The following is a 24,797-nucleotide window of genomic DNA, read 5'->3' on the forward strand; positions in this document are numbered from 1 at the left end:
GTGCGCGTGTGTGTATGTCGTGTCTGTGATCTTGTGTGCGTTTGCGTGTGTCTAGGTGTGCGCGTGTATGTCGTGTCTGTGATCTTGTGTGCGTGTGTGTGCATGTCGTGTCTGGGATCTTGTGTGTGTGTGTGTCTAGGTGTGCGCGTGTGTGTGTATGTCGTGACTGGGATCTTGTGTGTGTGTCTAGTGGTGCGCGTGTGTGTGTATGTCGTGTCTGGGATCTTGTGTGTGTGTGTGTGTGTGTGTGTGTGTCTAGCTGTGCGTGTGTGTGTGTGTGTATGTCGTGTCTGGGATCTTGTGTGTGTGTGTGTGTCTAGGTGTGATCGTGTGTGTGTATGTCGTGTCTGGGATCTTGTGTGTGTGTGCGCGTGTGTGTGTATGTCGTGTCTGGGATCTTGTGTGTGTGTCTAGGTGTGCGCGTGTGTGTGTATGTCGTGTCTGTGATCTTGTTTGTGTGTGTCTAGGTGTGCACGTGTGTGTATGTCGTGTCTGTGATCTTGTGTGCGTGTGTGTGTGTCTAGGTGTGCGCGTGTGTGTGTATGTCGTGTCTGGGATCTTGTGTGTGTGTGTGTGTGTGTGTGTGTGTGTCTAGCTGGTCGCGTGTGTGTGTATGTCGTGTCTGGGATCTTGTGTGTGTGTGCGCGTGTGTGTGTATGTCGTGTGTGGGATCTTGTGTGTGTGTGTGTGTGTGTGTCTAGGTGTGCGCGTGTGTGTGTATGTCGTGTCTGGGATCTTGTGTGTGTGTGTGTGTGTGTGTGTCTAGGTGTGCGCGTGTGTGTGTATGTCGTGTCTGTGATCTTGTGTGTGTGTGTCTAGGTGTGCGTGTGTGTGTGTATGTCGTGTCTGGGATCTTGTGTGTGTGTGCGCGTGTGTGTGTATGTCGTGTGTGGGATCTTGTGTGTGTGTGTGTGTGTCTAGGTGTGCGCGTGTGTGTGTATGTCGTGTCTGGGATCTTGTGTGTGTGTGTGTGTGTGTGTCTAGGTGTGCGCGTGTGTGTGTATGTCGTGTCTGTGATCTTGTGTGTGTGTGTCTAGGTGTGTGCGTGTGTGTGTGTATGTCGTGTCTGGGATCTTCTGTGTGTGTGTGTGTGTGTCTAGGTGTGCACGTGTGTGTGTATGTTGTGTGTTATTGTATGCTGGTGAACATCAGGATTATTGCGGCCCGTGACTGTGATGCAGACGTGACACCTCATGTTGAGAGATGACAGCTGTAAATGCTTCACTCTTACTGTAACAATAAAGATTCTAGAGTTTGTTTAAGAGTTCACACTGAAGCATTTAAAGAGTGTGCGTTGGTTAATCCACAGATGATGTTTACCTGTGACAGATATGACACATCTCTGTGGTCTTCACCTGCGGTTTGAGGACAGTGATTAGAAGAGTAGAAGCTGTTATTTCTCACATTATTACACGTCTGTTTAACTGTGAAGTGACGTTTACAGAAGCTTCGGTGGTTCTTGACTCAACACCAACTAACATTTAACATCACGTAACATGTTGTAACCTCATTTCTCATATCCTTTCTAAAGTCTTACGTTAATTTGACACACTGAGGAATAGAAACTTTACTTCAGACCAACGTGTATGAAACAGCTGAAGCTGAACTCTTCTAGGTGTCTGGGGCCGGATTCACTTTGTTCAAATTGATCTTAAAATAAAATATAGGAAGTTTGTACATATGAATTCCTTCTTAAGAATTTTTCCAATTCTTTCTCAAGAACATCTTCATTTTCTTCATCAGAATAAAATGACACATTGTAAATCACATATTGTTACACAATGTTGTGTACTGGACAATAGCACACACACACATATATGCTTGATGTAGATATATATTTGTGTGTGTGCTATTGTCCAGTACAGATAAAGTTGTGTGTGTCAGACAACAGCCATACAGCTCGTAGTGCGTCTGGTCAGATTCAGGGCAGGTAAGGTGTGTAAATTCAAGACTTTATTTGCATCTTTTGTGTGGTTAACAGAATTCAAATCGGTGGTGCAACTGGTCATCGCTCGGGCCAAAATTCAATATGAATTGTATTCAAACAAGTATTCAAATGTTATGAGACACGAGGCTCTGTCTAGAGATGAGCTGAGATGAGTGTCCTGTACAACTGAACAAACAACCTTCATCATACATGAGCGTACAGTACAATCTCACTCACATAACATCAGTGATGTTACCACTCAACACTTTTGATTTATAAATGATGATTATGAATCAGTCCAGCAGTGAGACCTCACAACAGACATTGATCTTCTGAATGAAACACACACACACACACACAAGTGTCTATCACTCCAACAGCACACGTGTGTGTATCTGATAAATGTGACTCAATATTATTGGACATGTTTTGTTCTTGGAGGACTCAATAAAAACAGAGATTAGAGATGTAATGTTGATTTAAACAGGAACAGAACACACTGAGGTGATATCAAGACTAAATAAAACATGGCAGAGTGTGAAAACACTGAAGTCAAACAAGACATCCGTCCAGACAAAACACACACGTCAAAACATCATCAACTCATCAGAGAACCAAAAACCCACCACTGAGCACCTCAATACACAAACATTAACACATTAATACTGTGTGTGTGTGTGTTTAAGTGAAGGATCTCTCTTCATGTTCATGAACTCTGTGAATCTGTGTTCTCTCTGGAACATGTGTGTGTGTGCGACCGTCTGTGTGGGTGTGTGTGCACGTGTGTGTGCTGTAATATATCACACCATTGATTTCTGTTGATGTGATAAAGACAAGTATGTTTTTTTATCTGTGTTAAATCTCTGTCCTCTTCTGTTGTGTAGATCTGACTTGAGTCTGTTCTTTAGCATGAATGTGTTGTGTTTGTTTTATCATCTGTAAGGTTAAACATCCTTGATGTGATTTCTTAGAAAATGAAGAGCACACGTGTCGTTTCACAGAGATGCTGCGCAAATGCACTAAAGTCGAATAAATAAAGTGTGTGTTTTAGACTACTGTGATGCTTCTAGTAGTTTCCTCTATCAAGAGATGTTGATATCACATCTGTCCTCTCATCACAAAGAGTTTTTTCAGTTTGTACAGAAGTCGTGAGTTAAGATTTCAAACAGGACTCATGGAGTCATGTGCTCAGAACTGAACTCATCTTCAGAATGAATGAACTGTTGTAAATATAACGTCTGCTTGTGTTACTGGATGTCACGCTGTGTGTAATGAACGTTGTGGTTTTATTTCATCAGGGGGGCTTCACAAATCTCTCAAGCACTGAAGCAGTTTCAGGAGTAATTAAATGGTCCTTCATCATGGAGAAATTAAACACCGGAAGCGCTCGTCGAAGCAGTGAATCGATTTTTTTATCGGTTACGTTCATTACAATAGGCTGCAATCGCCTATATGACTAAATGCCTGTCATGAGTGTCCGCAAAATGATTTTAAAATCCAGACATTTTGAGAGGAAGAAGAAGAATAATCTAATGATTACTGTGAACAGATTTTTACAAGCTCAGCCGAATTTGAAGTTTTAATCCAGCAAAGCTGATCTGCAAAAGCAGTGGCTGGTAAACATAAGTGACTTTCATCACACGGTGCTCCAAATTAGTGATAAATAAGTTTAGAATGTGCATATACTTTTATTTAATATTGAAGTATAAAACATTTTTTTATACCGGTTGTGTGTGATTTGTCATTGACAGTCATTTTACTGCATTTTATTCACAAATACACCAAAATTCATAAATATAAAATTTAATTGGAGCTGTCATCGCTCTACTTCTTAAAGTTGAATTAAGTGTTTAATTCACATTACCTTTCTTTTAGGCAGATACCCTGAATTCGGCTATTTTAAGGACTGGAATAATAACATGTGTAAAAAAACTATCTAAGCTCTATAGAATACTATAGAATAGAGCGGTTTTACTTTAAATATATACTACACTTTCATTATAATAAAACCTGCGCGATTTCTGTAATGGGTGTTTATCTGTCATATCCGTGTCAACTGAAATATGACCAGTAAGATAAAACAATGTGTGTCTTCTGTTCTGTTAAATATGTGGGTCTTAAAGATGCTGTTTCATGCATTCTGACTTCTTTACAATGTCGAACGTGCTGACTTCTCATGCTTGACATGGTCAACTTGTCAAAAAACAAGTTGGGCGTTTGACATTTTTACAGGGTTCGGAAATGTTTTTTTTGAACCTGAAAAACCATTACGTAACAATTTTTTTAGTCCCTTATTGGTCAATTCTCCAGGAAAAGCACGCCCATGTTAAGGCGAAAGAAATAGCTTGCCGACACATCAATCAATGAAAGGATGACCCGCTAACTATCAAGATTGTCTGTGTGCAGTCAAGATTGGCTACGTTGCATCAAGATTGGTTGTGCTGGGTCAATATTGGCTGCATTAACTTGCGTCAAGATTGGCTGCACTGTGGGCCTGCAGCTGCAGCTCGTTACTCTTGCGATAGTGAAAGAAGTTAAGGTGTGTTTGTTTGTTCATGGCATTTCAGTGATGGATGCTATGGAAACGGTCTCTATAACGCTGGATTTGCAGATGGTTTGAAACTGATAGATGGAGCTGTCCCAATGCTAAAAAATACTGGACATGAACGTGTTAAGTCAAACTAAGTCCTATTTCTGTGTTTTGTTGGCACATACGTGCATAATGTAAGCAACACAAACTTATAGTGAATGAACATACAGGAATAATGCGATGATGTATTTTGTGCTCGTGATTTAGTTCCTCCTCCTGCATATCCCGAGGAGGTCGTCTGTTTTCGGAAATGATCATACAGCTGTATGTATCTTTTATAAATGTGATCAAACTAAATACTCTTCGAAGATACGAAGTATGCAATACTACTCTATAGGCACTCAAGATTAATATGAGATCGGCAGAAACTGCGTGTTCAACCGGACCTTTAACTTCATTATTTTGTGTGTGTGCAACACGTGGAACATTATCAGACATGAATCACTGAATATTACTGGATTCATATGAGATTACTCCTGCTTTCAGCACATCTGAACACAAGATGATGTATATATATATATAGAGAGAGAGAGAGAGAGAGAGAGAGAGAGAGGGAGTCAGTGATGAAAAGAGAGCCGCTGGACGTTCAGTAATTGCAGTAATAAGATGAAGACAGAATAAAGATAATGCTCTCGTGCTGTTGAAAGCAGGCACGCGTTTGGCCCGTTTCTGTGGCGTTGTGGTTTTCTGTGATCTTTACCCCCTCAATGATGAGTGAACTCTGGGATTTTCCTCCCACCAGCCCCCCGGCCCCCCGTTCACGACATCAGACTTCTGTTGAGCTGCAGTTCATTATGAAGCTTGATATTCTCCTGATAGAAAATCTGACTGTGTGTTTCTTCTTCATCTCTGTTCTATGTCTTTCAAATCAAAATTCATCACAGTGTTCATTTTCTATATATTTTTATATTATACTAAATAATTGTTTATCTATATTCTTAGATTTGTAATTTGTAAAAGTCAGATGATTAATGTTAAGAAGAGTTTGGTTCCAAAATTGGATCACTCTGTTTTTTATTATGTTATCGTGTTTGTGTTAGTTAACTGTATTTTTTTGTTATTATGGCTTGAATCAAAACAGCAACTTCGGTTTGATTGATATTAATAGGAATTCTGTGTGATTAACGGAAGCCATTTTCCTCTGTTAGAGCGGTGATTGGAGACTTCCGTGGCTCTTTTATGACATTATAAGAGTGAAATCCTTGTAAATTCACCTTTAACTTCAGAACTTCACTTTCTGCCCCCACACGCTTGTGAAAAGTGCTGAAGCATGCATGTGCTATTTACATTCATCTTCTTCTCTGTTCGCTTTACTCGCTGCGGTTTCCAGAAATTGGAAACGACCAAACATTGTTGCTATGGCCTAGAAAATAAATCTCAAGCAGCTGCGCTCTAGTATTTTTAGATGTGCTTTAAGACGCCGAGGGATTTTTCGGGGGGTTTTGTGAAGATGTTGGTCTCTGAGGTTCCTGCTCGACATAATCACAGCTTACTATTCTAATCTGAAGAACACTGAAGTTAAATCACAACTCTTTCACACGAGTGCTGAAGTCCCGTGACTTCATATTCATTCATGTGCTGAAATGTTGAATTTCATCTACAGTAGTGTTCTTGTTTTTGATGGAGATCTGAGTGTTGTCCAGAAGTCTTCAGGTTTCATCCGTCTCGTCCTGTGAATTAGATGTGAATCTGGTTCCGGTGTGTCCGGGCGGTTTGGAGTTAAATATCAGCGGGATATGTTATATGTTTGAGTCTTTAAAGCAGGAGCAACAGAAGCTGATTGGACTGAATCACACATATGGAAACACTTGAACACAGAAGCTTTTCTAAACACAACTAAAGCTCCTATTAGAGATGATATCAGCTTTCCACTCACACACACACACATGCGTACACGCACAGATGCATGCACACACATGCGAACACACTCCCAAACGCACACACACACAAACACACATACAGACACACGCTCACACACACATGCGTACACATACAGAAACGCATGCATGCAAACACACACTCATCCTTACACACACACAAATGCACACACACATACGTACGCACACCCACACACATGCGTATTCACACAAACGCAGACACATCCGTGCACACACACAGACTAAACTTTTCTCTGTGTTTCTAGAATATATGTTATTTTAAAGCAAATCTAAAGATTCTTGAGTTTCTCCGTATTTTACCCAACCCCAGATTTCCTTTTTTCATCGTTTTTAAGAATGAGATTAACATAATGAGATCTCCAATAGGAATAAAGACTGTCAAATCAAATCTTTTGAATGTCTTGGTGGTTTAGACACGTTGTGTAGTCGTTTTTATTTTTAAGAAAAATGCATTTAGGTCTGCCATCATACCTGCGTCTGCTTTAATTCTGATAATCTGTTTGTGTATTTCTGTCAGGTGATTTGTCAGCGTTTCTTCTATTTATTGTCTAAAGGCTTGTCCGCACCGGGATGCTAATCACACGTGTTTATCATCGACGTTTAACGCCTTGTGACTAAACGAAGGGCGCCAATGTGAGTGTGCGCACCGATTTGCGTAAAACGCAAGGGATAAAAGCGTCATTTTTAAAACGCTTGTGACTCGTTTTTTATGTGCTTCGTTAAAAACTGTCCAACCTTCTTCTGTGTGACAAGCGAGTGTCAGAAGCATAAAGTTGCGCAGCTCCATCTTGTGTACCGGGGTATTTCTGGTTTCCATTAAGTGCCATCTATGTCAGGGAGTGAATTTGCCTCATCGCCAGTGAAAATCGCTTGGGTATGAATGTGGAAAAACGTCTCAAACTCTGGCGTGCCATTATTGTCGCGCCGTGTACAAAATCTTAACACTATTCAATCACACCTCACGACAGGATCTTTGATTGTGTGTTAAAGCAGAAGTCTTCAGGATGACTTTACTCATGACATTTATATGAGAAGTGAAGCACTGAGAAGCTCTGCTTGTTGTGTGTGTGTGAGCTGAGGTTTGTTTGTTAAGGTATCCAGTACTCAAATGAACTGGTTCTGATGGTGGTGTGTGTGTGCGTGTGTGCAGGTGCCTCAGGATGTGGCTTTGGCAGCACTGATTGTTGTACACAACAGAGACAGGTGGCCCATGACACAGGAAGACTGCTTTTGTCTTTTCTCTCTTTGACTTTGGACAGCAGCTCTCATTAATAACCCTGTGACTCACTTTTAACATTGTTGTGTGTTTTTTCCCATATCACACACACTGATTCACATTCTCGGCTCGTTGGAATGCTTGATTCTGATTGGCCAGTCGCGACATTTGCAGGTTCGTCATTAGACTTTTCGTCGCGGAAGGTCTGCATTGGGTAAAAATGAGCTTATCAAATATTTCTAATTCACATTTCATGTCTGTTTTTTTCTCATGTGGCAAGTAGTCGTGTGATTAGCGGGTTAATGTACAAGTACCCGGCTGTTATCATCACAAGTGTAGGTCATCACTTGACAGGTAGCTGAAAAAGGACATTGACATCATACAAATGGATTAATTAGGGCCACAAAATGTTAAGCTTTCCCCAAATTTATATTTTCTTTTTACATTTTGGGGAGTTCTGTATTTTTAATGCTTAACTATACAGTAGTTAATACATTTGTTACATTGAAATCCTCGAGTGTCACGCTCGTAGCATGTTAATCTGTGCAACTCATTACCTCAAAAAGTTGTAGAACAAGCAGAGGATATTTCTAAATAGTAGAATTTAGCTTTCGTGACATGATTCCTTCCATATTTTCCCATATCGCGCTGATCACAGGGATCTAGATCAATGGACTAAGTAAAAAGTGATGTGCACGCACAACAACAAACGCACTTCACACAAACAAGTGGCTCTGTCGAATGTACCCGACAAACTGTATCGCACACGTGCTACACTATTATATTTATTCTTAACACAGACCTGCTTACTAATGTACACTACAGTATTTACTACAGTTGATCACTTCAGTATATAGTAAAGAGTACTGAAGTATACATTAACAATGTATAGGAATTACTATAATATATTGCAATTTCCTATCGTAAATATTAAAGCATACAATTAAAGTATGCAAAAGTCTATTTACAATAGTTATAGTATAGTATACTACAACACCATTTCTACAATATACTGCAGTACACCACAATGTTCAATACGATATTATTTTTATCATGTGAGCTGTAACTGGACAGTTTTTCACCAAATGTCTCTTAGTTGTATTTTGTTGTTGTTGTGTGAAATGGTGGAGGTTCTCATGGGCAGATGTTGGCTGTATGTTTGGCGTCTCTGGGGTGTGGTTGTGTTACTGTGTTTTTTAATTCACTTGTTAAAGCTCTAATGACGGTGGTGAACACACAGTCACTCGACGTGTCGCTGGAGCTGGGGACAATTTTCATGCGAAATTGTTTTATATGCCCATTTACAAGATCGCATTCATTTACCTAAGCACATTCTTGAGATTTACGAGTTCAATTTTGAGAAAACCCAAAGTTCATAACGGGAAAATTGAGTTAAATAAGCATCTTGAAGTCTGCAGCTTCCCGGCGTAGTGGGCGGTTGAAATAAGCTTGTGAAAACAGAAGCTGTGGTTTAGTCTTGTTTTCCTGCATTTCCAAATGACCAACAGCATCCGCATGCACTGGTGCTTTTAATGCGCTGTCACTGATATGACTAACGTAAAGATTTCACATGTCATTCTGAAATCATGACCGGACGCGTTCGAGCCTTATTAGTGGCAATATATTTTTGACATGGCGGTTGGGTGGGTGTGGCTCAGACCCTAATTTTACCATTTGCTGCGGTCTGTTGTTGCTGTAATTATGTTTAAATAATGGTTTGGATTCAGTGAGTGTGAGTGTGTGTGTGTGTGCGTGCGTGCGCGTGTGTGTGTGTGTTTTTATTAACCCGAGCATCCTGTACGCTGTCCTCAGCCACATCACATCACACGGCTATACAGTATGTCCAGATGACCGAATGTAAATGTTGATTCATGACCAACAGCCTGGCCATCCGGAAAGAGCCAAAACACATTGTGTTTGGCGAAGGTAAAATAGATGACAACTGAAGAGAGGTGACATGAGTTTGTGAAGGCCTTCATTCAGATTGAGGCTGTGCGTAACAGAACCGATATTTATAAATTATAATTCAATGTGAAATCAACCGCCCGACTGTCAGAAGAGGAAAACCACAATAGTCTAAAAGCAAAATATGCAGTTATATACTCTCTCGCCCATCTCTTAAAGCCACAATGAGGAATAATTTTGTTATGAAATATCCAAGAAACACTTGAACAGTGTGATATATTTCATGCAGTTGTATACTTACATTATTCCAAATGTTCCCAAGAATGTACAAATACAGAGAAATTCATATTTAGTAAAGGAATACGAGTAAAGGAAACCACAAAAAGTGTAAACTTAGGCCAAATGAGGCAAGCAGGCTTATGGACAAAGGAAGAAATTAAACAAGGATTAATATCGGTGTGGGGTTTTCTAAATGGAGCGACCAATAACCATGTTTTAATAGACAGGTAAGCACTTTTTTTATTGTACACGAAATAGTTATGAATCCAGTTACCCTATGAAATACAGTATTTGTCGCACAAAAATATTCTGTCAGTAACGTTACTTGTAAATGCTGTGGGTTCGTTCAAATTTAGTTTTGTAATGACGACTGTATGACTGTTTTAAAAACGTAAAACTGTGTAGCATTATGCTACCAAATCAACTGACAAAGCCAATATCAGTCGCGGGCTAACGTAGCGTTACTTTCCACGTTTCTTCCAAGCTAATTCATTACGATGACATTAAATAAAATTCATTCATTACCTCGTCCGTGTACATGATGGAATCTCCATACGCCTCTGGATGGTGAAAACGACATTTCCCATAATTCCACTCTCCTACATAACGTCATTTAGCTTCGCCTTTTGTTGTTGTTTCGAAAGTGCTTAGAAGTCGATATTGTGGCTTTAAGAGGGTAATTCACCCAAAAATCTAAGTTCTCTCATCATTTGTTCTCTTTCGTGTGTGTGTGAGTCTTTCTTCAGTGGAACTCAACAGAAGATATTTCGAGAAATGTCTCAGTGGTGTTGTGTTCACACAATGGAAGTCAATGGAGTTCAGTGTTGTTTGGTTATCAACATTCTTCAAAATATCTTTGTGTTCTGAAGAAGAAGGACATTTTCCGGGACCTTTTTGACCGCTATAGATGTTAAAAGTGACATCGCTCTTTTGTTCTGTCTGTGTGGCCTGAAGTTTGTATTTGTATCTTCATGTGAGGTTTTAAGTCATGAGGAGAAACATGTCAATGTCAGGTTTATTCTAAGTGATGCGCCAGCGTCTTCTCTCTGGATTTACAGAGTAGTTTAGTTAGCGATGTGTCTGAATCTTGTTGGTTTGACGTCACGGCTTCAGAATGTAAGCAAACACATCACATTCAAAGCTTTTCCCATCCAAGATTTCATCTCATAGATTTCATTGGCAGTGAATGGCACAGAATGACAGTTCTTGTGGAAAAATAAGCACACAAAACTGTGTAGGAGCCAGAAAAAAATCACAGCCTTTATATCTGTGTATTTATGAGTTCTGACTCTTTGAAGAACTGTGGAAAGAAAGATAAAACATCTGTATGTTTGTATATGTGTTGATATGGTAGTATGTTTAGTTTCTGGTTAATCGGGAGCAAACGTTTTCTCCTTCATTTCTGTTCTTCAGTATAGAGTTTAGAGCTGTAAATCACCTCGGATATGAAGCCGGTTATTACATTCTGACGACAGATTTCTTTGCAATGAATAACAGGAATTGATGAATTACTCACAATTACATCAGAAACATCCATGAACTCTTTCTTCACCAGATTTGGTTTCGCAAAACTTTCATAGCTCCTGCACTGTTTTGTGCGACCCCAAACATTTCAAATATAAAATAAAAGAACAAATTCTCTGCTTGAAAATATTCTCTCCTCATTTGTCTTTTATTAATTAAAGTGTGTTACAAACATTTGGAATAAAACGAAAATTGTGTTTTTGTCAAAGCCAAGATTTGATTCAGCATGACGAGTAAGAAACAAGAAGAAGGAAATATGCTTGTTTTTTGATCTGTACTTTTTCAAAAGTTCTTCTGTTTAACAAATAAGTGATAAGAAAGTCAACGGATTTCATTATGAAATATAAAATCACATTGACTTATTTAGCTTTAACTAGTTGACAAATGTAATCTAGCTAGTCTACATCCTAAAAAAACATCTGGATTTTATTATTTCTTGAGTTAATTTACTTAATTTTTGGCACTATTTTAATTTACTTAAAAAACAGTGTGCAAAAACTTGCCACAAATATTTTTTAAGTGATACTTCACCCTAAAAACATTCTGTCATCATTTCCTCACCTTCGAGTTGTTCCAAATGTGTATAAATCTCTTTGATCTGATGAACATGGATGAAGCTATTTAGAAGAATATTTATGACCAGACAGATTTTGCCAACCATTGACTCCCATAGTTGGAAAAATACAATAGTGGTCAAATGTGTCACAGAACTGTCCTACATTCTTTTAAATATCTTCTTTTGTGTTCAACAGAACAAAAAAATGGATAAAGTAATTTTTTCCTACTATGGGAATCAATGGTTGTTGAGATCTGTCTGGATATACGCATTCTTCCAAATATCTCTGTGTTCATCAGAACAAAGACATTTATACAGATTTGGAACAACTGTAAGTTGAGTAAACGATCCCTTTAACGTATATTAACACAAAAAAATGAGGTAAATCAAACTAGTTGTTGTTGTTGTTGTTTTTCAGTGCATACTACAACCCTTGACTACACCCTGTGTGCATGTTACCAAATGAAATGACTGGAGTCTTTTTGTAGATTGTTGTGATCTTGTGAAGTTTGTGTAGTTTGTTTGTACGTTTGACCTCCATCACAGACTGGTGATTCTTTATGTGTGCAGACGTTAGAGTTTGAAATGTGATTATGAAGAAGGGAAACATCAATAATCACTCACTTATCTTCATTACACACGGGTCGCGGGAGAGAAACTGCTGCACATGTGTTTGTGATAAAGGATTTCAGCCCGCTGACGTCCAGCACTCACACACAGGTGCTTTTCACTATGACTTTTACCTCAAATGAAAGTTGTTTTTTCTCAGAATGAAGGATCTGTGTTATTGTGCACTTAGACCTCAACACATAAACCATAGTTTCACATCTCTGAGGTGTTTTCTGGACGTGATAAATCACTTTAAATAGAAGAGAATTGTATTGAAATGGTTCAGTTCAATGTTTTTCGTTTTCCTTCTATATTTTTAAACCGTGATCATAAATGTCTTGATGTAAACACACGGTTTGGTTCCATTTGACTTGTGTTGAGACATTGTGAATATTTCCGAAACGTGCCCTGGAGATCTCGGTAGAAATGATTGTGTTTGCTTGGTCGAAGGCAAATAAGCGATGTGTAATAAGTGTTGAAGGTCTCGATATCGCTTGCCAATGTATTGGAGAAAATAACAAACTGTGCTTTCACTTACGGCCGGAGCTGCCACGACTGTTTATTTTTGCAGACACTATCGGCCAGTAACCTCACATGTCCACTTCAGTGTTTTTGTGTGTTTTCACAGGGAAATGAGTGTGTGTCTATTACAGTCGTGTGTGTTTGCTCATAAAGGAGCTTTTCAGTTAATTAGAACACTAAAGATCGTAATCCAGACATCTTAACATTTACACACGCTGAAGTTTTATGTGACTGTAATTTTTGAATTGTAAACTTAAAACTGAAAAGTTGTTGCATAAATAGATTTTCCTCTTGGTTTGAAAACGGAGACTGTAAAACTTTGGCTACAGGAGTGTGGTTTCGTTTTCAAAACGCTGCTTGTCCACACTAGCGTTTTCAAGCGTTTCCCAACTTAACTTGCGCTCCACTGACAAGCAACAAGTAATTCAATATTATGTTTCCTAAAATGCGACGGATAATAATCTGACATTAATCCTATCAAATGGATAGCAGCCAAAACTGCGATTGGCAGTGCAAAAATATTGATACAGCACACTATTGCAAAGTTTTGTTATGTGAGTATTTATTCAAATCAAGTCTTAACGTCATATACAGTACATATGCCCATTGTCTCAAGTGGGAGCAAGCATGGCGCTCCAGCTTCCTGAGCCAGATACCCCAGGTGGTCCAGAGCGAGATGTATTTTCAGTTCTATTTACTTTCTTTATTTGAATAGCATTGCAATATATTGCAATTATATGTTGTATCGAAATATATTCAATATATTGTATTGTAACTTATCTATCGTTTCGAAAGACCCTTGCCAATACACAGCCCTATAACTGCGTCATGTGACGAAAAACATGTCATCATTTTAAACCATCCACACTACAACGTGAAAACAGCGTTTTCAAATGTATCCACTTCGAGTGCGTTTTCAAAAAGTTCAGTTTTCATTGACAATAACACCGTCTCAGTGTGGACGAAAGGCCACACAGAGAGAAAAAGATGCGTTTTCAAACGGAAACGCATTAGTGTGGGGTTCTGTGTTTTTAGTTTGTAGTGTTGCACATTTACACATGATAAAGAAAAAGTAGGTGTTTTATCCGCTCATTAAACCATTCAGATTAAAGAATAACACGCTTGTGCTTGATTTCTGTCATTTTAAACTGTGGATTGTAGAGATTTACTGCACACCCGCTCTGAAAATAGTCCAGTTCAGCCGCACCCCATCACTATAAACACACACGCACACACATGTTTGAAAGTGGAAAAGTTCTGGATAAAGTATTAAGTGCCGGTCTGAAAGGTTTCCAGGGCTGAAATGAGATACACACGAATTATTCAAATGTTCCGGTTTGTTCTGTAGCTAAACATCAGCTTTTCTATTGGATGACCTGCAGTAATGAGATGTTTTCATCGTGCCCTGATGTGATCTCACGTAAAACATCTACATCAAACATCTCTGTCAGGCGTTATTTTACTTTCTGCATTATTATGTCGCGGCAATGTGGAGCAAAGACACAGTTTTTTAAATAGACGGTAACTTAACTCTTTCACTGTCATTGACGAGTTATCTCGTCATTAAAAAAAAAACTGTACCCCGCCAAAGACGAGTTTTTACAGCTATCAGTGATTTTACTGTTTTACAGCAGGTGGCGCTGTTACACCTTTGGGAAAAAGTGCAGAATCCCAGAACCTAGGACGTATATATTTTATCTGTTTTTAATGATTGTTCTGAGTGTAATCTGGGCGGAATCTTGGACAAAAAACTTAAATTATCTGAAAATTATCTTTTAATCAAATGATGCATTTCTGACGAAACCTACCCACATCTAAGGAGTGATAAAATGAGAAAAAATTAAGATAGAAGAATACGGTTTCCTTTGTTTAAAAGCAGAGACTCTGTTTATCATTGGACATATTGTTTGTCCATATAATCTTTACAGAAAATGTACTGTGAGCCATTAAAGTTGGTTGAAAATAGGCTGGCAACTTTAAAAAAAAAAAGGTTGGTGGCGAAAGAGTTAAAGATGTTGCTGTGAGTAACACAAGAATATAACGCAGCGAAAGTGAAACTTAACTTGTGCTCCACTCCCAAACAATAACTGTGAATAATTAATATTCCATCTCCTAAAATGCAATCTAAAGTATGCATGAACTGACATTAATGCTATCAACAGGAGAGCAGCCGTAACAACTGTCACATGACGAAAAACGTGTCATCGTTTTAAACCCCTCCGTTTCACTCATCAAATGTATCCACTTTCAAATGCGTTTTCTAAAAGCTCTGTTTTCATTAATAAAAACTGTCTCAGTGTGGGCGACAGGCAAAAACAGAGAGAAATAGATGAGTTTTCAAACGGAAACGTGTTACGAGAAACACAATAATCACATGGCATATCGCCAGCGTTTTCGAGCCGATTCACGTCATTTAAACCCCAACGATTTTAACTGGCGATAAGGCGAGTGAACGTGCAAATTCACTCCCTGATATAGATGGCACTTAATAAAAAACATAAAAACCCTGATACATTGCGCATGCTTCGCAACTTGCTTTTGACACTCGCTGGTCACACAGAAGAAGAATTCATCTGGCTTCCTCTTCATCAATGTTTGCTACGCCAGACCGTTTTGTGCTTGAGCGCCACCAAGTCGTGTTTTACTGTAATTCAGTTGCACGTCAACAAATGCGCCAATCTCATTGGTCGAACAGTTTTTAACGTGGCATATCCAACAAAAAAAACGAGCTACATGCATATTCTTTATGACACTTTTACGGCTGTCACTCACATTGACGCCCTTTGTTTAGTTACAAGGCGTTAAATGTTGATGATAAACACGCGGGATTAGCATCCCGGTGCGAACAAGCCTTTAGTGTGAACAGGGTTCATTTGCTCTCCATTTAATCTCAATGATGTTTATGATAATAATAATTTGTTACATTTATATAGGGCTTTTTTGGGCACTCAAAGTGCTTTACATGGAAGGGGGGATCTCCTCAACCACCAATGTGAAGCATCCACCTGGATGATGCGAAGGTAGCCATATGGCACCAGAATGCTCACCACACACCAGCTTATTGGTGAAGAAGAGACAGAGAAACAATTGAGAAATTAAAGAGATTACACCTGCCATTTTTCTTTCTTTAGGGTTTTTATTCTTAGATTTAGAGGATGTTTTGGTGTCAGATGTTTAGCATCTTCATTCATCTTGAGTTTTAGGGCTGCAGTTAGTGTGCTGTAGTTTATGTTGGGTGTTTTTCATTCAGATAACAGATGGAGACAGAGATTTAAAGCTTCGACTTTATCTTCCCCAGTAACTTGTGCAGTAAAGTATGATTCAATAAAGCGTGATTCAAGCTGCTAGACAGGCGAGTCAAAGTCATGAAAACACATCAGACACATTTCATCATCATCATCATCATCATAATCCTGCTTAGGTTAACCCTGAAAAAATAACTCTGAGGATTGTGTTTGTTTAACACTTATTCAATGTGCATGTAAATCTTTATTAGTGGTTCTTATTAAAGGAAAACATGAAGATTTTAACAAACATCAGCTATCTTTGTTTGTGTTCCACTGAAGAGGTGGAGGGAGGGTAAATTAATGATGTTGGCAGAACTTTTCCTTGAATATGAAATGCGTTCTTTTGTACTTGTATATTTTCGGATAGTGTCAGGTTGTGTTGAAGGATTCTGTGTTGACATGTGACATCATGTTGACCCTGTTGAGCGTCTGGCCGCAGGTCCCTGCGGATGTGATGTTTACTGTCAAAATCTCAGATCTTGAAACATTGATTGTTTTCTGGATTCTGGATTGTGTGTTTACAGCAGTGCCATTGCTCTCTCGGTCTCTAAACAAATACAGACCATCATCACATAAACATCAGATCCATCCAAACATTCAGCTTATTTATAAACTGACAATGATGATGATGATGATGATGATGAAGTGTGTCATCACAAGGGTTAAGTATCCTTTGAAATGTATTGATTGAATTTGATTCCCATTCTACTTATCGATTCCAATTCTCGATTCCACAGTTGAAGTAAAACATTCAGATATTAACCTGTGTGATCATTTAGGCTGCTGATACTGTATATACACATATCAACCATGTTTTGTCTGATTTTGTACAATTTGTATTACCATAGCTTAACTACATCATGGTAAAACTGTAGTTAATATAATGAAACGGTGGTTAATTTGTTGCTCCTGTGCTTTATCAAAAGTTAACATTTCTGAATATATGCACAGGAATTGATGAGAGGAATGAACTTCTAGTTTCAAGTCTAAGATTCCAATTCCTATCGATTCCTAGCCATTCAATTCCAAGTGTGTCTCCGTGTGTGTGTGTTTGGTGTGCGTCAGTGCGTGTATGTTTTTTAATGTGTTGCTTAAAGTTAACATGTTCTCATGTACATCTGCTTTGTAACACTGAAACTTTTTAAAAGCACTAAATAAATAAAACTTGAGTTGAGTAAAATTCCTATCATGAAAACTACTGTTGATAGAACAGAATTCTGACACATTTTCTGTGTGTGTGTGTTTTTATAGTCATGCGGATCTCTCTGGCAACTGCAGCGGGAATAAAGTTGAATAAGGTCCTGCAGAAGATGTTAATATCTCTCTTACTGTGAATACACAAGTCATATGTACTGAATGTTGAGTTTTTTATTGTCTAATTAAGGTACTAAGGTCCCTGTAAACCGGAAGTTGCGATTGTTTTTGCTTTCGTATTTTGAAGCATTTCAGAGCGAAAAGGAATTTGTAATGAGAAAAATAGTGGGTGTGGCTTTTGTCTTTCTCTGCGATTTGATTGGATGTATAAAACAGCCATTGCATTTTGGAATGGAACAGGCAGCAGACTGACAGCTGAAGGGGAGGAGTTAACGGATGCTCCGCCCAAGCCGTCAAACATACGACATCTAAGATGGATAGACATTACAGGAAGGAAGTGCATTTTCAGATTTTAACTGAAGATTATGAGGACACACAAATTTTAAAAAGAGAACGACCCACATTAATAAACTATTTACATTCAACGCGGCAATAATTCATGAAAAATAGGCATTGTCTTTTTAAATTTCACTGGGACTTTAGTTTTGTTTTATATAAACACACATGACTTCTTTACGTCGTTTGAGATGTACCTTTAGTGATTGTGAAGTGTTTTCTAAACTCAAGCTATAGACAGTTATAGAACGGCTACGAGAAATATTTTATAATGTCTGTGGAAAGTCTATTTTTTATGAAATGTGTGTGTTTGATTTGCAGGTTTGCTCTGGGTGACGCGAGACGGCCGCTGCACGAGACCGCCGCCCTGGTGGAAGATATTGTACACACACAGCTCATCAATCTGGTAAGACTGAACATCATTCTCAAACCATCTGACTTCATTTCTCAATGATACAAATGCACTCTTATAACATGTCATTTGAGGTCATAGAGAAGGCTAGCGTGTTTTACATCCTTGTGCATGTGGAAAGCGGTTTTACATAAATGTGTAATCCAGTACAAACAGCATCATCATGGACTTCATGAAAGGCTTCTCTCTGTTTTTCCAGCGTTATGAAAGGGATCACGTTGTCCGACCACTGCAATGTGATATGAGAAATGTGTGGAGTTAAGTAAATAATTGCGCTTGCTTTCAGTGCTTAGATAAACACGGCCTTACACCTTGTCATGGCATTACCGCAGAGCAGAATTCCCCTGAACACAACCCAACAAACATCACGTCCGCATATAAAATCACAGAGCGAGAGAATGATTTCGCAGAGGTCACGCCGCCAGCTCTCACACATTACCGTCGTTTTAACCTTTCACCCCGCAGCTCCGCATGCTGCCCGCCCTCACCAAAAAAAACAGTCAAGCAGCTTTAAATGTTCATTAGTTTAACCTTCGACCTGTGGAGTCACAGAGCTCTTAAATCTGACGGCTCGGCGGTCTCTCTGCCTCTCTCTCACATCACGGTCTTACACATCTTTTCTGCTTTTGTGAAGTGTGGTCTGAATGTGCTTTTCGAATCATGAAACTGTTGTAAAAAAACTGAATATTCCAGACGATGTGAAAAGAAGCAATCCCAGGTCAAATCAAGTGAGATGTTTTTATGGCACATAAGATTTTCAGGATCAATGTGGTGTGTTGAATGTTTCCTGGTGTTGGGTGTTGGGGGTTGGGTATCGTCAGACATTTTTCGGCTCAATTGAAATGAAATATGATCATTTTTTACTATTTTACCTTAATTGACTGCACGGTAATAATAAATGTTAAGTAATGGAAAACGTTGTGTTTGGCAAGATGAGGCGCGAAGTCAACGTGTAGTCAACGATGTGTTCGGCAAAGACACGATACGTCTGTAGGGCGCGCGCAGTCATGCAAACTGATGTGTTTGGCAGATAAATGCGCAACTGTGGTGTGCGCATACAGTAAAAACGATTCATTCAATAATTAAAGCGTTGTGTCATGCATTCTGACTTCTTTACATGTTAAACGTGCTGTCTTCTCATGCTTAACATGATCAACCTGTCAAGAGTTGGGCGTATTACATAGTATTTCTGTGCTCGATTCACTCCCCCAGCGATCATTCAGGTTTCGGAAAGTTTTTTTTAACATATAAAACTGTTTTGTAACAATTTTTCGTAGTCCTTATTGGACAATTCTCCCGTAAAGTAAGTAAAAATTGAAGTAAAAATTGTGTCCCCAAATACCTAACCAAAGGCAACGCTTTTCTGAATAGTGGTAGCCACTAAACTAAAAAATATGACAAACTCTTCAAAACCTTAAAGATAACTGAGCAGTAAACACTAACTAAAAAAATGCATAAAATTACACTAATTTAAGGATATAACTCTCAAAATACAGTCATATGTAAAGTATGCTTGGAAATATAAGTCCTCCGCCCAATTGTAACAATTTTATGTTGACCCAACTTTCCAAAAGTTGTGTTGATTTAACTTAAGTTAGTTAAGTAAATTCGGCAAGCAGCAAAAATCATTATTTTCACTGCAGTTCCGCCTCTTTAAAAAAAAAACAGAGCCGGTTCTGCTTGGGATCCCAACCCTTTTTCTCTGTACAGGTTTGGTGTATTTGGTTCACTTCACATACATGAATGATCGGTCTTTGGACTGATTTACAGTCTCAGTTCAGATGTACAGAATGTGGTTTGTGTTATAAACGAGAGAATTAAGAATGATGGTGGAGTCCACGTGCCCCGACGGCAGACGTGATAAACCTGTAACATACATCCATCACGGCATCGTGTATGATCTGACGTCATGAATAACTGTGATCATGTGATTTAGATGTGGTGTTGTGTTTTAAAGAACATCTCAGATGTTTCCGTGTGTGTATTATTGTCTTTCAACAAGCTGTAATTTCTTCAAACGTCAAATGAGAGAGTTTTGAGTACTCCAGCACAATGCCGCAGTGTTCTTGTGTTTATTTCTCCAGCGCTGTAAGTCATCTCAGTAGTGTGCCCTAAAGAAGGAGTGACGGTGATGACCCTTCAGTCATTAGTTATTGAGGTCAGGTGGAGATCTTCACGCGTCTCCTGCATAAGGAGTTTGGTGTACATCAGTTTGAGTTTAGACCTGTGGAGTGACGTTTAAGACAGTGAAGTCAAGTCACTTTGACTCGCTTCCTTTAGCCCTTTAAAAAGACTTACAAATGAGATAAACAATATAAGCAATCTGAACGACACAAGGTAAAAAAAGGTGAAAAAAAAGTGCAATAAAAAATACTTAAAGTAATCTTCAATTTGTGTTATCTCTGTCATGAATTACAGAAGCAGGTGTGGGGTATTCTCAAAATGAAATCAAAATTATTTTTACCATTTCTTTTTCTTTATATTTACATTTGACATTTTTGGTCTGGTTTCCCTGAAAATAGTTTGAAAAGGTCAATAAGACTACTGATAACATATGTAATCTAATGTCTAAATGTCAAATGTTGAGAATTTCTCCAAATTGATGTATATTGAATTCAACCCGTCTGGTGTCCAGCTGGATCATCATTTCATCATTATTCACTTCTGTATGTTGTGTTGTCTCTTTAGTTTCAATGTTTTTTGTCTCGACTCTTGAGTGTGATGAGGAGGTGAATGTGAATGTGTGTCTGAGGTCAGATGTTAGATAAAGACACAGAGACGTATTCAGGTTCAGATGACAGAAACACATCATTCATTACAGTGACCTCTAGTGCTCGGACACTTTTATAGTCACATTCTCCAAACAGTGAGGTTAATATTTCATTTAACATGTCTGATAAAGATATGAGGATGTACTGTGTATAAACTCACCCTTAATCGCCTCATAATAAGATCTCCATTGAATATGAAAATGATTCATATAGAATTCAGCTGATGTGCGGTTCAGATGTGTCAGGAATTTATTCTTTAAGTCTTGATGACAAATCCAACCTATATTTGTTTATAAGTTATATTCTTTTACATGTTTACTTTATTCTTGCAGTAAAGTTGGATGGACGTGTGTAAAGTGTGTGTTCATGTGTTCAGGTGCAGATGTTTGTGCGGATTTCTTTTCTCAGCTCATTTTTTCTCTGGAGTTTCTCTGATTTCTGTGTTTTAGTTCAGGGTTTGTTTTTGCAATACAAGTTTAAGTTTGATGAAGTGATGTGGAAATGACTAAAGTTTGAATATATTTATAAGTTTAAAGTATAAAAATGAATTTCATTGTCAGAGTATTTCTCTGAGACATGTTGAGAAGTGTTTTATTCCTGCTGTTTTGTTTAAGTTTGTTCACTTTAAACAATTCACATATCTTATTGAAAAATCATATAAGACCTGTGATGTATGTTTGCAGATGTTTGTAATTTTGTTAGTCACACGGAATGCATTTATTGTTTTGTTACAGTAATGATAAATACGCTCTGAATACGGTCGGCTTCTAGTTTCTATGATCTACTTTGTATTTTGTGTTCAACTAACAAAATGAATAATTTTGACGTCATTGATGATCCTGCGCTGGTTTTTCCGGTGGGGGAGAAACGTAAGCCATCGAAATCAAATCATTCACGTGAAGAGATTAAGAAGACGAGGCATTCATTTATAGCATTAAAAAGATGACCGTTGAATTAATTTTAGGAGCGTTGACTGAGTGAATGTATTTTCAGTCCAGTGTCTGTATGTAAGATTAGTATTGTATAGAGTTCAGAGGCTGTCATATGTGGATCTACTCACTTTGTTGTGTATTTTCAACAGTTTCAAAATAACTTTTATATTGATTCGATGGATTTATTGCATTTTTTTATTGTCATGCATTTGGGAAAAAGAATAAATCTATTAATACCAAAATCTGGATTAGATTTTTTGTTTGTTACTTGAACCTAAAGATGCTGCGTGAAACTTTGAAACAGAAAATAGTGTTTTTCATCTTGCCACTTTCTACATATTTACTCAAATGAACTGAAATGGATTTGTAGCGTTTTGGAACCAAACTCTTCATACCTTAATGGCCATCAAGAGTGTTTTTCTTTAAGCAAATCATCGTCTCTTTGTGTTTTGGCAATTCGAGGTGGTTGTTGGCAGGTATTTTCTTAAAGGATAAAAGTAAAGTCTTAATATGAAGATAATAAAAGTTTCTGCTGATTTAAAAGTGCCGCACTGGTGTCTACATCAGCATCCATTTCACTGAAACTTTGTTCCAAAACTTTTAAAGTTCGTTTTATTCCTTTCAGTTAAAGAAAAAAGGGTCACAAGAGACCCAAAACTCTGATCTTACGGTTTGCGCTGCCAAATTAAAAGGAAAAAATCCCTTCAGCAAACTAAACTCCACAGACCTGTTTTTGTTTTTATAAATCTGTTTGTTTACTTCTTATTTTTATGACATGTTGTTGACACTGTTTGTTAAGCGGACGGAACCTCGTGATGGGTGGTCTCTCAGATATATTTAACCATTGACGGGGTTTAATCTAATAGAAGTCTATTCATTCACGATGAGTCTGGTTTAAAGACGTGTGCCAGACTCAAAGCCGTGTCGACGCCTGCAGCTCCAGCGGTGAACGCCGTGCGGATGTTTAGGGTTTGGTTTGGGGAAGTACGGGTGCCAGCTCTTGTACAGGTGCTTTCCTTTGACATATGTCAGAAGTGTTTCTGTGCCCGAATCAATTAACTTCTCTCATGTCCAGCAGCGAGGACAAATTGGCAAAGTGTTTTGTTTAAATAAATGAACCGGGTTTAGTTTTTCCAGATCGAGCCGGGGTTTTAGGAATGTGTGTTCTCTTCCTTCTCTGTTTGGAGCGCAGTAAACCCTCTCAACACTGATGGATCATGTGACCAGTGGTGGTGTAACTAGTTATTAAGTTAGTAGTTACTGTAATTGAATTACTTTCCCTTAAATGGGAAAGTAAGGGATTACTCTTATTTTTTCTGTAATTTAACTACAGTTACTTCGGAGGTAATCAAACGAAATACTGTGTAATGTGTGCAATAGTGGAAATGACATCAAAATTATAAATCTAACTTTAAAGTGTCCTTCTCATATTTGTATACTTTGGTCCGTTAATAAGAGTCCATATGTAGTTTAATATGATTTATTTGTTTGTGTTAGTGTGTTTGTGTGTGTGTGCGTCTTTGTGTGCGTGCATCTTTGTGTGTGTGTGTCTTTGTGTGCGTGTTTGTTTGTGTGTGTGGGCATGCGTTTGTGTGTGTGTTTGTTTGTTTGTGTGTGTGTGTGTGTGTGTGTGTGGGACGGGTAAACCCTACTGTATGGGGACAAAATTTCCAAAATCCTTGTCCTTGTGGGGACATGTTTTGGTCCCCATGAGGAAACAAGCTTCTAAATCATACAGAATAAACTTTTTGAAAATGAAAGAGCAGAAAGTGTTGTGTGAATGTCAGGTTTAGGGGTGGGAATATGCTCTACAGTTTGTACAGTATAAAAATCAATGCGTATATGGAATGTTCCCATAAAACATGGAAACCCAACATGTGTGTTTATTGAGTGCTGAGTAAGTTTCATCCATAATTTCAGTTTCAGTGTTTTGAGTTTTGAGATGCAGATTGGTGCGACTCCCACCCACCCTCATATTTTCTTTATCTTGAATGTTTTTAAATTTGAAGGAACGTGGGTTTATTTCTGTCGTAATATCTTATTGTTTCTGGTGCTAATGGGAAACACTTTATTTTCTTTATCGAGCAGCCCGTCTCTCAGGGACACTGAGTTTTAAGAAACATTGATAACGTCCGCTGCCAAACATCTCCAATAAACCGCAGAACACAAGCAAAACATTCTGTCACGGTGAGTCGTCAGAGTTCATTCTCTCCTTATGTCACCGCTGCTGGCTTCATGTTTTTCTCTCGTTGTTTTTCTCTCTCGGGATGTTGTGAAACTTCGATACAGAACGTGTCCTGGGGACCAAATGATGGATTCTTATGAGTAGAATCTCAGGTCACAGAAAATGTAGATTTTGTGTTAAAACGATGGAAGCCTGTCTCATGTGTGTCGTTGAGCTGTGATATTGAGTGAATTCAAGTACAACTTACTAACCAACATGAAGTAAATTTTACTTATTAAATATATTTAGTATTTGTTAAAATATTAAGGATATATTACTTTAAATTAACAAATAAAAAACGATTACGTTAAACAAAAACGTGTCAAACTAAAACTTCATGTTTGACTTACTTTTCATATTAAATTATGAATTTTTTTACAATATAGTGATCAAGTGAGAAGAGACTGATGGTCTCTGTACTGGCATTAGCACAGTTAAGTAATTAAGTAATATAACACACTTCATGACTAATGTTGTGCCTCCCTCAGCCCATAG

General features: G+C 38.2%; 1 protein-coding gene across 3 annotated transcripts in view; it reads left to right on the forward strand.

Annotated features, from left to right (window-relative positions):
* supt3h (SPT3 homolog, SAGA and STAGA complex component) overlaps nucleotides 1-24,797 on the forward strand; it is a 74,545-nt gene that overhangs the window by 20,602 nt on the left and 29,146 nt on the right. For all 3 annotated transcript variants that reach the window (XR_008909094.1, XM_056767198.1, XM_056767199.1), the window contains exon 3: nucleotides 18,285-18,369. Coding sequence is in view for 2 of the 3 variants with exons in the window: in XM_056767198.1 (XP_056623176.1) it covers nucleotides 18,285-18,369 (85 nt within the window). In the remaining variant the exon portion in view is untranslated. The remainder of the gene's footprint in view (nucleotides 1-18,284; nucleotides 18,370-24,797) is intronic.

This window comes from Triplophysa dalaica, chromosome 15 (genome assembly GCF_015846415.1).
Source record: "Triplophysa dalaica isolate WHDGS20190420 chromosome 15, ASM1584641v1, whole genome shotgun sequence".
Classification (NCBI taxonomy): Eukaryota; Metazoa; Chordata; class Actinopteri; order Cypriniformes; family Nemacheilidae; genus Triplophysa; species Triplophysa dalaica.